The following is a 16,816-nucleotide window of genomic DNA, read 5'->3' as shown; positions in this document are numbered from 1 at the left end:
TTCATGTTAATTTTCTATTTAAATTTATCCCTGAAATGTAGATTGATAATGGTTTGCTGTTCTTTCGAAATTAACGGCATCTAGTGGAACTCTTCATATACAATACTCCCAGAGGAGAAGTTTGTTGACAGATTACTCTGTCTAGCAACTGGTTCAATATTTTGTAGCCGTCATTGAACAGATGCCAAGCTCAGTGGTCACCAAATTTTCTTCAATTAAAAGAATGAAGAAGAAGAAGAAGGAGAAGCTCGTTGCTCTAATTGATACTTAAACACAGTCATTACATACAAAGAGAACATACACAAAACACCTAAAGCCTTCATCTATTTACTGGCTTTTTTTTTTTTAATCTCCTATTTTAACTTCTTCTATAGACCATTCAAAAACTTGGTCTCAATATCCTATACCCCAAATTTGAGCCAGCTGCTTACTCGAAGAAGAGGATTTTCTCCATCTTGACAGACGTTGTAGGAAAGTTAAAACTTCCGACGGATCCTTCAGAGAATACGAAGCTTTAGTTTCCTTCGGAGTTGAAGATACAATTATCGGATACCCTTGGCCTCTACTCTCTATCACCTGAAAAATTGGAAAAAGAATACCGAATATAAACAATTACGCCCCCATCAAAACTTTTATACTTTCTGTGTAGTGTGTGTGTGTGTGTACAACTAGCCGATAAAAATACCTTGAAAGCGTCTTCATCAGTGCGATCATCGCCAATGTACAGGGGGAGAACATCGTTGGGATTGCTCAGCCCTAGAGTGTCCAGTAAATATTCCAGGGCATGACCTTTATCCCATTCAATAGAGGGTCGAATTTCCATGACCTTTTACGTGCAAAAATTCGAAAAATAATGGTGAGTTATTGAGAGCAAATTCAGAATGAAGAGCTGAGATTCATCGAAACTAGGAAGTTGACAAATTAATTAATCCTACCTTTTTACCCTCACTTAGATCAAAATCAGGATAGTTCCTCAACACAGCTTTCACCTTCTCTTGTAATATACTGTAATCCTGCATGCCATGTAAAAATTAAAATACTATAAATTCCTTGTGGAGGAAGCTCTAGCCGTCTAGTGAAATATTTTTGGGAGAGGAGGGGCCAAAAAAAAAAAAAAAGATGAGGCCTATATAATCTCCGATTTCTATTACCTCTTCTCGGACTTGTCTGAAATGCACAGAGATGCAGAATCGATTGTCCTCAATCCTTGCACCTTGTATTTTCTTGGTTTCTTCTTCCAATTCTTTGATTATCTGTTACCATTAATCAAATTCGTTATGATAGAGGAGGTGGTGCAAGTGCAAGGAAAATGAGAAATAAGAAGGTTAGCTATTTAATTACCTCCTGAATTGCAGGCAAAAATTTCTTAGCAGGCTGAAAGAGAACTTCATTTCCCTATAGATTAATAAAAATAACCATGTAAATTTTGCACCTTTGGGTTAGAAAGAGTTGCAAGTTGATAGAGCAAGAAGAAGAAACTGACCTTTTTACCAGGGACTAGGGTATGGTACTTTCCCTCACAAGCCTTAACTGGCCTTGGTGGTGCCTGTATGTCCATTCCATGGCTCCCAGCATAATACACATTACTCAACTCTACAAATTCCTTAACCTGAATTCACAATAACAAAGAGTTATAAGTTTCAAGGTTTGAATCATTGGCGGGACCACATTAGGCCAAGGGGAGCATGTGTCCCTCTTCCTTTTGAGAATTGTTTTTTGGTGTAATATCAAAACTGCCCATGGTAATTTAAAAATTCTCTAATCTGCCCCTAATAATTAGGAGGTTTTCCATAATGTCACTTATAATATTAGAACTTTGCGTACCTTTTCTCGGCTCCGACCACTAACAATAGCAGTTGGAAAATACTTTGCAACTTCACGCACGGCCGCACGCATCTGAAAAAAAAATTATTTTTTTAATTAATTAATCAAACTCGTAATATATAAATTTGGAATTTATTATGAATATCAAATCCCTTAATCAAAGAGTGTTGATATTAATTACCTCATCAGACATAAAGGCGCGATTGGGATCGTCAACAATTGGTGAAAGAGTGCCATCATAATCTAAAAACACAGCGATCTTCTTCCCTTTCGCTGCCTTTATCATCCTATCAAATGAGTCTAGAGCTGAAGGATGTTCCACCTATATAAACAATAATACACGAAGGATTTAGTCTTAATTAATGATGGAAAAAAGATAAAAATAAAACTAATATCGTTACTATAAAATAAAAATTATCACCTGCGAACAACAAAATACAAAATAATATTGTATTGCTTAAAATTTACATTATAAAGTGAGAACAAGTGCACTAAAGAGTAACTCATAGAGAATGATTACGATACATACCCTCCAACTTTTACATTGAAAAGTCTCCCTAACTTCTTGTTACGAATTCCTAAGTTTTTAATTCTAACCTCCAACTTATGACATATTATCTACTATACCCTAAAACTTATGATACCAACAACTGAAACCTTGTGAGTATGTCAAAATTTTGGGTAGTCAACGGAGAGCAGGAAGTGTTATACCAACAGCGCTGTGTTGTGGATATAGCTCTTATTACAAGATTGATTTATGTTCCTCATGTACGGTTACAAATCAACAGAGAAAAACAATGATGATGAAAATTAATGAAACCCTACCATCCATGAATTATAACTTGCATCCGAAGTATCAGAATCGGGGGGATTAGATGTTGTTCTTGCATTTATGGAGTGATCTCCACCATTTTCATCATTGTTTTCTTTTGAGATAGGCTTCACTTTCTGTTTACTAGAAGGTGATCTTTGGAACCCCATTGCTTGACTAAGCTTTGCAAAGTTTCTCTGAGCAACAAAAAGGAAACGGACAGATTAAGAAAACAAACGAAGCAAAGCAATGAATCTGAAGCCCATAAAAGCAGCTATTTAAATAATTATTTAACATGGTAATAACATTATACAGTACCTGAATTTCACTAATCATACTGGCTGTGTTATCAACTTAGTCTACCTTTCTACTCGCTTCAAAATATGTACCTGCCAGAGAACCAATTATATCAATTAAATTGTATTTAAAAGTGTTGTTGATATTATATATATTACCAATGTTGCTAATTGCTTTCAGATAACATAAAACAAAATATTCTTTTGCTTTCCAAAATACTTTCGAAAGCACTCTTGATGTGAGGTTTCAACGCCGTGACAATTACACATAATACTTCTCTAAATACATGAACTAATAATTATAATTAATAATAATAATCACATAGAAAATGCTCTGGTTAAGTAGGTTCTTAAAATCTTCTGATAGTTGGAAAATAGGTGAAGTGAAGCTTTCGGGTCAAGATTTCAAAGGTCGGTGGTGTAATACAACACCTGTATATACGTATAAAAAAAAAATGATTGAAGTACATTTTTTTAAGGTCATTTTCAAGAAACAATTATGCCACAAGTGTTTGTGAACCGAGCCATTATCCATTATCCAAGAACAGAAAGTTTAAGGAAATAAATAGATGTCACTTTCCAGTTCCAAGGGGAACCACTTATGTCGAAGACAAAGTACAAATTGTGACAATATTAAAAGGCAAAAGTGAGCAAATTAACACAATTGATCAAATAAGTTAGATTCGATGACTCAACATTACATGGCTAGTTAATTTCAAACTCGAGTATAGTTACAATCATCTGATTCGGATGACTGTGACATGGACTAGCTAGAAATTAAAGATTTTAAACAACATTAGATTTAAATATATGTAATATAGTAATAAATAATTAATAAATAGAATGTATGGCTCCACTTCAACTACCATGATGGCTACTTCATTTTCCAACAGAATTGAACTAGACTAATTTAATTTAAGGGCATAAAGACATTATTGACATGGGTCCTCTTCATGTGTAGCTCAGGGCATACGTTAACCGAAATCAACGTCTCTAAAATTACATCACATAATTGTGTACCTGTCAACATATATATATATATATATATATATTAAAGAAAGGAAAAAGGTAGTGTTCCTTTTTAGTCCCCAGGTTAGGCATCATTTACCAATTGGTCCTCAGACTTTTTCCGACAAGATCGCTTTGTTTATTGTGCCTGTAATAAAACTCTTACTACCACCAATTAATTCATTTTTAATTGGAAAAGCAATTAGAAAGAGTAGTTGTGTACTCGTGTGTTCCGCTAATCACGACACCAAACAAAAACCCTAGCATGCATGCACATACGACAGGTCCCAGGAACACACGTGTATCCTACGAAGCCATGAATTGACTTGCCCTCCTTTTGAAAAACTTCGCCATCCATGAGGAGTGAGGACCATGACTTTCTTTTAAACCGAAAGTATGAACAGAGAGAAAATTTTCACTTGGCAAAAAGAAAAGTTAAAAAAATAAATAATAAACAAAGAGCACAAAAAGACAGATATCCCGTGTCCGACGCAAAAGTAACAATTGGAAAATCTTTTGGTGTCGTACGAATGACACGTTTTAGACAAAGATTAGACTTATCGAAAAGTCTTTCTTCGAAGCAGACAAAGGTGTCTGGGTCTAATGAAACTACTAGGAACTGCAGTTAAAACTTAAAACATTCATATATGTTCGAAGTCAAGTCTTGGATCATTTTAAATTGATTATGATGAAGAATGTTTTCGAAAGCTTCATAGTGACTTCTGTTCTAAGTAAAGCATCTATTGTTTTGACCTAATAATGCATTGACCGACCGACCAATACGGCATTGTTTGCCAAGTATCAAACAATGAACTTAATGATTTTGTATGAAATGTTTTTAAAGTAGTATAGGAACAGCTTTGAGATCTTTAATAGTAAATATTTTATAGATAGATGGTCGGTTTTTCTATATGATAAATCCAAACAAATAAATGACGAACTACACATAGCTAATGGCAAAGATGAAAACTTTTTTTCTGAAAACACTGATAATTATAGTGAAAAAGAAAATTTATTGCACTCTACTTTTTAAGTAAAACTCCTTCAATTCTTGCACTCTATTAGAAAACTCTTCAGATATATTTAATTTGTAACGATAATGAAATTTTCAACAAGAAACCTTCGTATTTAAAATCACTAATCATTATTTACTGTATAGTAATAGTTGACTTTACAAATATCTGTAACAAAATAACTGAAAATATTAGTGAAATGAATGACATATCAAATATTACACCTTTTGGAATATAATTTTGTATCACAACTTTAGAAGTAAATTATTATTTTTAATTTAATGACTGTAGCACATTATATTGTTGTCACAACCACTCACAAAGAGCCACCTCTATGCATACCAAAATTTCCTAATTTTTGAAATCTAAAAATAAAAAATCATTTACTAAAGTTGACAAAAACCTTAGTTAAAGCTTGCATGCGAAAGAGTTGTGTCCATCACCAGAACAACTCACCGTCATAACATGCTGCTGACCGGTTTTTTAGGTACGAGTCGTTTCTTTCAAAAGGCCTACGCTGTGGATCCCATGTAACTGAAGGGACTTGTCGGCGAGACACTGCCATCCTACTCTACACGTGGCATTTGTTTTCAGACGTTTTACCACGTGGCACTTGTTTTCAGACGTTCTACCACGTGTCATTTGCACATGTAAAAAACCAGGTGCTTGGGCCCCAGAAAGCTTTAAAAAACTATGGTTAAGCTCAAATGGGCCGCGAGGCCCAGTCAAGAGATGGGACCTAGTCACGACACGTGTACGGTGGAAAGCCATTCGTTTCCTTTTACTACTAAAAAGAAATGGAAAAAGTTCACTCGTAACCGAACTGAAACGTCTCCACAACTCTAACAACCACATCCAATCGCGCGTGTCACACAATCCTCCTGACCTTTGACTAGCGTGAAACACACGCGCTCGTTAATTTCGTAGAGCGTATGTTTTTGAAACAACGAACAAACAACAACCGCTTTTTAGTTTTGTTTCCTAGTTCTAGATTTTATGTCAACCGGTCTTTCCGGTAACAGAAATCGTCAAAGGGAATCACAATTGATGGTCTAGACTCTAGAAAAAAAAAAAAAAAAAAAAGAGACCGGTTTAAGCAGTTTCAGCTACCATCGGAGAATTAGATATATGCATTAAAATGCTGCCGGAAAAGCAAGAACATGCATGAACGTGAAGAAGATTAAACATTAACAATGATGGCATCTTTTAGAACAAACTAAGTCATGGGTTATGATTATAAACAAATATGTAGTATAAAAAATATATAAATAAATGCACACACACCCAAAAAAAAAAAAAAGCTTACCGGAAAAAAAGTTATTCCTCGCAAATTCTTGATAAATGATAATTTGGAGGGGAAAAGAAAATGAGAGAACCTAATTTAAAAGGAAAATGAAACAAAGAGAATTTGTTTTAGGTTTTAAGAGAGAAAGAGAGAGGAAGAGCCAATGAACCTTTGAAATGGAGAGGCTGAGAAGTGTAAGGAAGGTGGGGTTTATTTATAGAATTGACAAGGGGTTTAGGGGGATTTTGGAAGTTTGTGAAATGGTCATTGTTAGGATTCCCATCTGCAAATTACCTTGAGTTTGCGCTACTAATGCAATTACCAAAATAGGTCTATGTATTTGTTTAATTTGTTAACAAATTTTTATTAATTAAACGGGATGCGCTGAGTCTGAAATTTAGGTCACATTTTCGTTAGGTAAACTACAAGATATAGGGCAAAATTAAAATCTTATAATATTTTATTGAGATTATATCATAACAAAAGAAATGAAAATTTTGTTCCAAAATGCCCCCCTTTTTTTTAAATATATGCATATAGAAAAATTGCTAATTCATAAGCGTTAGATAGTTTTGAGCTGATGTATTATATCTGTGGATAAGATATTATTCAGGTTAAAGAAAGAGATTAAGATGACAAATAATTGAATAACACAAAAAAAAGAGTTATGATCAATTTTCTATATCTTGTCCACATATTTAAAATGTCTTGTCCACGAATTTAATTGATAAAATTTCTTAGAATGGCATCAGAGGTGCGAGGTTTGAAATTATCTAACTCAAATAAAGCCATAGAAGAGTTAAAAACTTTTCCCTAAAAAGTGATTTTTGCCATAGACATATAAAAAACATGCTAATTCAAAAGTTAGCGGGTGGTTTTGAGCTGATGTGTTAAATATTGCATTTGGATTAAAAAGAAAGAGGTAAAGATGTACGATATATATTTTGAATAACACATAAAAAAGTGGATACTAATTTATTCAGCTGGCAATTTCTTGTGGTGGTATAAGAAGAGTGGGATTTGAATTATCTCACTCAAATAATCATTGACAAAGGAAAAAAAAATGCAAAGATTTTTTAGATGTTATTTTTTTGTATGTGTTTATAGAAAAAATGCTAATTCAAAAGCGGTGAATAAATATGGGTGATGTATTTCATTTGTGGCTACTAATTCAAAACCAATTGGTAGTTTTGAGCTGATTTATTAAATCTGTGGACAAGATATTATTCAGATTAAAGGAAACGATTAAGATGATAAATAATTGAATAATACAAAAGAAGGTGAATGGTAGTTGGTTTGACTAGTAAAATTTCTTATAGTGGTACCAGAGGTGTGGCATTTGAAATTATCTCACTTAATTAAATATTAATAAAGAAGAGTGAAAAACTTTTCTAAAATGTGTTTCTTCGTATAGGAGGTGGTTTTGAGCTGATGTATTAAATTTGTGGGTCTGGATTAAAAAGGAAGATGAAAAACATATATAATAGATAATTGAATAACACATAAGAAGGTGGATGCTAGTTAGTTTAATTGGCAACTTCATGTGGTGGTGTAAGAATTGTGGGATTTAAATTTTCCCACTCAAATATCATTAACAAAGAAGAAAACATACTTATAGAAAACATGCTAATTCAAAAGCAGTCGGTGAGTATGAGCTGATGTATTACATCTGTGGGTGCTAATTCGAAGGCGGTGGGCAAATAGAGCTGATGTAATTAATTTGTGGCCCATACATATCCGGATTTATAAAAAAAAGGAAAAAGAATTTGTTTCTCTTAGTGATTTGGAAGCTAAGGCTGTAAAATATTTGGTAAATAATTCTAATTGCGGTTTAATTAAAAGTTGAGGTGAGTTTTCACACGTTGCTTGATGAAATACTAAATCGTCCTAATAATTTTAGGAAAATTGATTTTTTTTATTAATTATTGAAATAAAATATTACTTCATTATAATAAACAAAAAAGACAAAAAAATTTAAAAGCAAAAACCATAGTTGTCGGCCACCACCGATGGTATCATTGCATAAGTGAGGAGATACTAAAGATTCCAATGGAACCAACCATATTCTCAACCGATTTTCCTTTTTTACTTTTACGATAAGTAATACAATACAATTTCTTAATTTTTTATTATTCACTTTACTAATTTCACTATATTACCATCTAATGATGAATGCCAATTAGCTTTTCACAAATATACATGTATTATTAACTTTCTTCCATAATAATTATTGAATTAATTTTAATAGAATTAACAGTTCCTTTTGATTACTTTTGAGAGGCTCAAAAGTAATTTTATAAAGTTAAAAGTTAATCATGGTGTTTGGTTTTTTTTTTTTTAAATCACTTTTAGAAAAATCACACTATTTTGTAGTAGATTTTGAAAAGTAGAAAAGAAGTAATTTTTTAAGATCTGATTTTGAGAATCAATTTTATATTTAATATAATTCCATATGCATCCTCACATGTATTATAGATATCCAAAATTATAGAAAATAAAATCATCAAACTTAAAAGAATGTTATTATTACTAATTATATTGAGATAACAAACTAAACACTAAAATTAAGAAATTATATTAGTTGTCAATTATCATATATACACAATAAAACAATTATACATACATGTTTATATATGTGTAAATAAATTTTATACAATATTATGTCCATATCAATCATTTGAATTCTCACAATAGTTTAGAAGAAGTAATATTTACTAAATACATATGATTGTTTTAGGAGAAGTAAGCTTGTCTCATTATGATTCCTTATACAAAATATGGTGTTAGACGTTAATATGAAGAACAAGTAGACATCAATAATCTGTCACATTATATATATATATATATATATGAAAGAAAGAAAGAAAAATTAAAAAGGTACACGAGAAGAAATATAATGTTATGATTTTAAAATGTATATGGACGTACGATAGATATTATTATTATTATTATTATAATATATATATAAACTAAGTTCATTCAAAGTGAAAGTAACAGGTAAATGCGTTTAATGAAATTTTGTTGTTAATTACGTCATGGTTGACATCTGCCACCAGTTTCATATATTGTATATGATGCCATCAATCAATCTTCGTTGGGTATTTTACATTATTAAATCACAAAGGAAAAAATAAATAAAATAAAGATAAATGCAATACAATAAGCCAAGCAAAAGAGAGTGAAACACATCACATCTTCTCTGATTCTGCTGAATAAATGCCCATGTGGTCACAAGATTCTGCATTCAACTCTCATCATGTGTGTATGTATGTATGTATGTGTGTGTATGTATGTATGTGTGTGACAAAGAATATACTATGTACATTGTTGACAAATGCAACTTACAATGACCTAAACATCCCTATATTGAGAGGTCTCAATTTGAGGGAGCAAATGTGCCTTGAATTTAAGGGATCATGAAAGAATCACCATAATGACCTGCCAAAAAGTTATTATAAAAAATGGGAGGCAAAGACTAGAGAATTGGTGGCAAGCTCTATAGAAGAACAAGTCATTGTTTATTGTTTCTTTTTTTTTTTTCCCCCTAAAGTTCCTTGAACTTGCCCTTGGAATCAATTAATCAATTGCCATGAAACTTCCTTTGCAGTACCTAATTTTTTCTTTATTCAAACTTGCATATTCTTCTCGAACTTGCATATTCTTCTGGCTGTTTGAATAAATAAAGATTGCTCAGTGCTCACTCATTGGATTCTCAGTCTCGTGTGTTGACAACTCTTGTCACAAATGTGTTGAACCAAGACACGCATGAATTGGTATTAAAACATGAATAGAGGACACGATTATTTATAATTTTTGAGTTTATGATTGATGAATTAATCGTCAATATAAAAAGCACTAATTAAAAAGTGATCAAGACAATGATGTGGGGTTTGTTAAAAATTTATACATACATTCAAAACACAAATCTGAAGTGGAAATTTTTCAAAACAGTTTAATCTATTAATGCAGTTGCCAGTTATTTATATTATAATCATATATAGCCAACTCTAATAAAGTTATGCTGCGGGAGGGGCTATTTGCACTTTAAATATTTCTTTAAATACTTTATTACTTTACACACTCATATATTAATTATAAAAGATTAAATTTTACTCTGTACATTCTTTAAAATTTCAAAGAGGCCAACAACTTTGCGAGTTGATAAAATTATTACACACTCATATACTAATTATAAAAGATTAAATTTTACTCTGTAAACTCTTTAAAATTTCAAAAAGGCCAGCAACTTTGCAGGTTGATGAAATCATTTATTGATTTAATTAAAATGTAAATAGCTAGTAGTGTGAACGTCATCACCAGAAAAATGTGAATTATCACTTCTTGGCAATATAGATTAAATATATAAAGTGTCGTTATTGTATAATCATGGTGTAAACCACCATTTTGAAAAATGTACGAGATTTGTACGAAAAAAATATTTTTAATGCAAAATACCCACAGAAGACCAGCAAAGAAAATAAATTACATACAAAATTCCCACTGAAGACCGGCAAAGATCATAAATTGTAGTTTGAAATTATCTTCCGGGATTTGTGGAGTGGGAAATTGACTGAAAATCAGAAAAAGAGACAGAGAGAAACGTTTTGATTTCTTGAGAACAAACGAGAAAGTTAAAAGAGTTATTATAAGGGAAATTTATAAAAATAGCCAAAAAAATTAGGCAATTTTTAACTTTAACCCCTCAAACTTTTTTCTATCATAACTAGCCAAATACCCTATTTTTGGACTACATTACCCTCATCATTTTCATCAAATTTACAAAGACATGTCATTTTCCCTCTTCAATTCCAGCACCTCCACCACTTTTCTCTTTTCAACTTAACAAACTTCATCACTCAACACACTCCATCACTCTCAATAAATTAGCAAATTTCATCAAACAAACATTACATAATTGAAGATATAATTATCAATTGGAGAGCTTCTTAAGGTTAGTTTATACTCTTACCATAACCTAAACTTTTAATCTATTGATTTTATCATTTGAGTTCGAAATTGAAGTGAGTTTTTATTACAAATGTTGTTATTTTTCATTAACAAAACAATGTGACTTGTTAAAGTAGTGAGTTTGAGTTGAAAAATGAAAATCAATCATTGAAACCCCTGAAAAATCGAGTAAAACAGAAGCCTAGAACAAGTGAGACAGGCACTTGTCTCACATAAATCTACTGGTTTTATGTGAGACAGGTGCCTGTCCCACTTGCCTGTCTCACCAAAATATGTGCGACAGGCAAGTGGGACAGGCATGTGAGACAGACGCCTGTCTCACTTGTTACCATTGGTTTTATGTGAGACAGGCAAGTGGGATAGGCGCCTGTCTCACTTGTTACCACTGGTTTTATGTGAGACAGGCAAGTGGGACAGGCGCCTGTCTCACTTGTTACCACTGGATTTATGTGAGACAGGCAAGTGGGACAGGCGCCTGTCTCACTTGTTACCACTGGTTTTATGTGAGACAGGCAAGTGGGACAGGCGCCTGTCTCACTTGTTACCACTGGTTTTATGTGAGACAGGCAAGTGGAACAGGCGCCTGTCTCACATAAATCTGTTGGTTTTATGTGAGACAGGCACCTGTCCCACTGCCTGTCTCGCTAAATTTAAGTTATTTTCCGAAAGTAATAACGTGGGCTACATTTGTTCGTTTTAGGTGTATAATATATCGTTTCGAAGCTTACGATGAGACGAAGTAAATCCAAAATTGTATACTTCATTTCATCCACATAAATGTACTACATATTCATTTTTACTAGGTTTTGTAGCATGAAATCTTATCTCTTTTGTTTTTTTTTTTAGGTTTAATGGATTCTGTTGTACTTCAATTATGTTATAATGGTTTGTGGGAGACATTAGCAGATGGCCGTACGGAGTACGTGAATACGAAGAATACAACATTTTTAGTTCGAAAAGATTGTACGTTTGAGCAATTTATGGCAAGGGTGTATGAAGTTTTACAGATAAATCCTAATGAATATAGTTTGTCAATGAAGACAACTTTGAGATCTAGTAACCCAATGTATCGTGCATGCTCACTACCTATGGATATATTTAATGATGAAATGGTTAATGTTGTGCTGCACATGGCCTCTGATGTGGTCAATTATGGATGCATCCCTATATTTGTCACCACACATCCTCGAGTTCCGGCCGAAAATCCTGAGCCACTTGTGGAAAGTGAAAGTTCGTTTAGAGCAAACGAGTCTGTCCCCGATATTGAGGAAGATGTGATAGCACAACAAATATCGTTCCAACAACATTACTCACCAATCAACGAAAACAATAACACTATTGATGATAATGGCATTACGTTAGCGGATGTTGAAGATAATGTGTTACCATTACGGACATCGTTAGGGCAACATTACTCTCCATTTCAGAATAATGAGTTTCGCAGTTATGATGATCCTGGTTATAACACCAACAACACAGAAGCTGATAATGTGCAAGGCATGAACTCCAATACTGAAGTTAATGATAGGGACACTGGTCATTCCGATATTTCTATCAATGATGAGGATGAGAATCAGTATGATATTCCTGTTAACAATAGAGAGAATCGACCTATTCCTCTGATGGCCCGTTCGAGGAGGAGGACAACAGTTGATCCCCTGGTGAGTCTTGCTCCAGTTTTGCCTTCAAACTTGGTTGCTCCAGACTTAGTTAGAACCTGTAATTCTGCCGACATTGGTGTGGGAAAGTTGTTCGCTGAGAAGAATGAGTTAATACTGGAATTGCGCAAAGTGGCCTTGCAGGAAAAGTTTGATTTCAAGATTGCACAGTCCATAACGACACGCTTTGAGGCTCACTGTTCTTCGGAATCATGTAATTGGCGTCTTCGCGCAACAAGAGGTTCGGATGAGCATAATGTTCCTTGGGTAGTGAGAAGAGTTGACAATTTTCATACGTGCTCTAATGAGGTTTTGCCTAGTGGCCTCCGTCAAGTTAGGAGTCGGGTTGTTGGCCATCTTATCGCGGATAAATTTATTCAGGATAAACTGATATACACGCCGAATGACATTAGAGCAGACATGCAGCAAGAATACGGGGTCCAGTTAACATATCAGCAAACATATCGAGCTAAAGAAGTCGGTCTTGAAATAGTACGAGGGAACCCTACAGAGTCATACAACTTACTTCCCAAATACTCTCACGTTTTGACCAAAGCGAATGAGGGCACAGTGACACACCTCCAGCGGGATGGAGATGATAATTTCTTATACTACTTTGTTGCGCTTGGATCTTCCATCAAGGGCTTCCCACAGTACATAAGGCTTGTGATCGCTGTAGATAGCACTCATTTGAAGGGGCTATATCGTGGAAACATGTTTGTAGCAACATGTCTGGATGGTAATAATCAACTGTATCCGTTAGCTATTGGGGTCATAGATTCAGAAAACAATGATGCTTGGGAATGGTTTATGACGGAGTTACACGGAGTGATTGGCGATAGGCCAGAATTAGTATTTATCTCTGATCGATGCATTGCCATCAAGCGAGCCGTTTTAAAAGCATTTCACACTATTGGTCATGGAGTTTGTTTTTACCATGTCAAAGGCAACATTAAGTCTAAATTCAGGATGTCCAAAGCTATTTGGGATCAATTCGAGCCAGCTTTTATTAATGCAGCAAAGGCATATGCACACGAAGAATTTAAAAGACAACTTGAAGGGTTGTGGATGCTCCACTCGGCCGCGGCTGATTACTTAGAGAATAATGTGGGCATGTGTAACTGGGTAAGGTCTGAATTTGAAGGTAGGAGATACAGCATACTTACCACCAACATTGCAGAAAGCGTGAATTCTTTAATGAGGGAACCGCGAAAATTTTCTATTACTCATCTTGTTGATCACTTTAGAAAAACATTACAGCAATGGTTTTATGATAGAAAACTTGTGGCTGAATCGATGAGCACTTGTCTAACGACGTGGGCAAATGAGATAGTCGGCGAAAGGAGAATTTTGGCCGAAAGAATGACCGTTCGGCCAGTGTCTCAGCATCGATTTCATGTTTTGGGTGGTGGTATGAAGGAAGGGATAGTTGACATTCATGAAAGAACTTGCTCATGTATAGTATTCCAACTCGATCAGCTTGTTTGTGCGCATGCAATTGCTGCTTGTCTGATCGTCCGTGTGGATTATATAAGTTTTTGCTCTGATTATTACTCTAAAGATTCATTGGTCATGGCATATGCAGAACCAGTGGAGCCGGTTGGGGACATGACAGATTGGGACATTCCAGAAGAAATCCAAGAAATCAGAGTTAACCCACCGATCGAAGCACCACCATCTGGTCGTCGTCCAGAGTTAAGAATTCCTTCTATCGGTGAGGATGTTAACCGAAGAACTGTGAGATGTGGTCGATGCAACCAACCCGGTCATAACCGCAAGAGATGTAAAAATCTCATTGTGTCGAATCCAAACTGATTGTGTCATTATAACTAATTATGGATAGAAAACTCTTATTATAATTTATATTACAATTATATGTAATGAATTATATGTAATGAGGTATATTATGTTATGTTCATTTGCATAATGAGTAAAAATCCCATGATGAATAATTACTTATAGCTAAATATATGAATATATCAAAAGTTTATATTTATTAGAAAAACAATCTACATCCATACATCAAGTCTGAATACAATACAACGACTTACAAGGCAATATCGCCCGTGAATATATCTACAGCAATTTTCTTTCTGAAGTAATGCCCGTGGCTACTATCAAAATCAAGTTTTAGCCCGAACATCAAATACATTGTAAACATCAACATAAATACACCGCAATCACCACTTCCAGGTTCTTGTTGGGGCACATCCTTAACGATTCTTACTTTCCAAGAGTCGGCACTCTGCAGCTCAGGTCGAATGTTGTAGAATCCAACATCTTGAAGCCATTGAGGGAAGACGACCTGAAGAGGTTTGAATTTACGCAAATATGTTTTTTCCTCGCGAAAGGTAACCAACGAGTCGTAAATCCGCATCCTCCTCGCGCGAAGGTCCGCTTGAGCTAGTACCCAATGATCGCCGCCCAAATTCACAGGGATGAATATCTACATAAATAAATTGGTAAATTAGTATATTTTATACACAATTACCATAAGATATGATGACAATTCCTACCATATCAACATCCGTAAACGGTTTGGACATGAGATCTTCCCGCCCATCCATATAGCTGCTCAAGTTGTTGCCATATTATAATGAATGGACATCACAACTACCATTGTTTCATAATTGCTTTAGGAACACCTATTACACGATGAATAGAAAATTAATAACATTTCGAGATATTTCAAACATCGAAATGTTAATTAATGATTATAAAATTTGAAAACATGCCCAAAAGAATGTATCTGTATGCGTGACGCGCTGTGGTAGTGCATTTGGAAATCGCCGTTGCTTCTCGCTGATCAAGCGGTAATACGTGTGAATATGCTGTGAAGGGATTATACCAAGTAAATTTATATCATTATCCATGGCAGCAGAAATATTATTGTGTATTATAATGTACTGACCATTAAACACACTTACCTCGTCACTAAGCCACCCCATCGAAGCATTGCCCATGAGTATTTCAAAGAAATTTCGAGGTTGTTGGACAGGCCGATCCACGAAAATGTTGCCGGCAAACCACTGATCAAACTCCTCACATAGCCTTGAGTCTTCTAGTCCCCTAAGCGGATTCATATCCACACTCGATCTTTCATCAATTTCATAGTCCGTAATGTTGAGTGCGGGTATAGGCCTGATGTTGTGCAAATTTTAATGTACTCGCAAGCGCACGAATCTATTGTAGTATAGATCTATGGTGACGAGTGTCGATCCCACGAGGAGGTGGATTTTAATTGTGTATAGAATTAATTTTGTAAATGGGTTGTTGGATTTATGGTGGAAATGATTTGGTATATGCTAAAACTTAAATTAAAATGGCGAGAATAAATTCTAAAATTGGAATTGCAATGGCGAGAATAAATTGAAGATAATTCTATTGAAATGACGTACTTGGGTATCTGGATCCGTATCAACATGCATCATGGGCTAAATAATCCGTATTAATGCCAATTAAATCATGAGGGGGGAATCCACACCTCATGAACCACGCTCTAATCAATATGGTGCTAAGGGCTTATTGTGCCAAATAATAATAACCTTGTACTAGGGGGCCGGTGAAACCAAGGCGGTACTAGACAAGAATATTATTATTTGTCGACGAGAAGTCAAAACATCCACAAAAACTAGAGGGGAAGAGAAAATAAATTTACCAAATTAAGCCCATGACACATGTTGAGACTTCACCTTCAACCCAAGCTCGAACGGAAATTAGCTACTCATAATTGAACTAGGGGCAAAATGGAAATTTATTAAAATACGAAGAAAATACAAGATGGAGAGGGAATTACAGAAAATAGATCCCAAAAATGGATTCAGAGATATCAAATTAGGGGGGGGAGACCCCTTTTTTATAGATACATGGAGTAAATCATGGCCATCGGATTAAAAACAGTTTGGACGCTCAGGATTGCGCCACGTCATCAGTCAACAGTCCACGTTTGACCA

The 16,816-nt window shown here is 34.5% G+C and overlaps 2 protein-coding genes across 2 annotated transcripts; both read right to left on the bottom strand.

Moving 5' to 3' along the window:
* Positions 1 to 255: 255 nt before the first annotated feature.
* LOC18033220 (probable trehalose-phosphate phosphatase C) lies at positions 256 to 6,276 on the bottom strand. Its single transcript, XM_006422083.2, has 11 exons — positions 6,259 to 6,276; positions 2,954 to 3,024; positions 2,650 to 2,832; positions 2,006 to 2,146; positions 1,825 to 1,896; positions 1,484 to 1,609; positions 1,342 to 1,395; positions 1,152 to 1,253; positions 936 to 1,013; positions 686 to 826; positions 256 to 576 (listed from the first exon to the last, which is right to left on the bottom strand). Exons 2-11 carry the CDS (start codon positions 2,969 to 2,971, stop codon positions 394 to 396), a joined length of 1,098 nt encoding a protein of 365 aa, XP_006422146.2. The 5' UTR covers positions 2,972 to 3,024; positions 6,259 to 6,276; the 3' UTR covers positions 256 to 393.
* Positions 6,277 to 14,910: 8,634 nt separating this feature from the next.
* Positions 14,911 to 15,444, bottom strand: LOC112100199 (putative ubiquitin-like-specific protease 1B). The gene is made up of 2 exons (XM_024188867.1): positions 15,380 to 15,444; positions 14,911 to 15,309 (listed from the first exon to the last, which is right to left on the bottom strand). The coding sequence occupies exons 1-2, from the start codon at positions 15,428 to 15,430 to the stop codon at positions 14,911 to 14,913; spliced, it is 450 nt and encodes a 149-aa protein (XP_024044635.1). The 5' UTR covers positions 15,431 to 15,444.
* Positions 15,445 to 16,816: the final 1,372 nt, after the last annotated feature.

The sequence above is a fragment of the Citrus clementina genome, unplaced genomic scaffold (genome assembly GCF_000493195.1).
Source record: "Citrus clementina cultivar Clemenules unplaced genomic scaffold, Citrus_clementina_v1.0 scaffold_9, whole genome shotgun sequence".
NCBI classification, from domain to species: Eukaryota; Viridiplantae; Streptophyta; class Magnoliopsida; order Sapindales; family Rutaceae; genus Citrus; species Citrus x clementina.
Note: the sequence above shows the minus strand (reverse complement) of the source record. Positions and strands in the feature narration are given on the sequence as shown.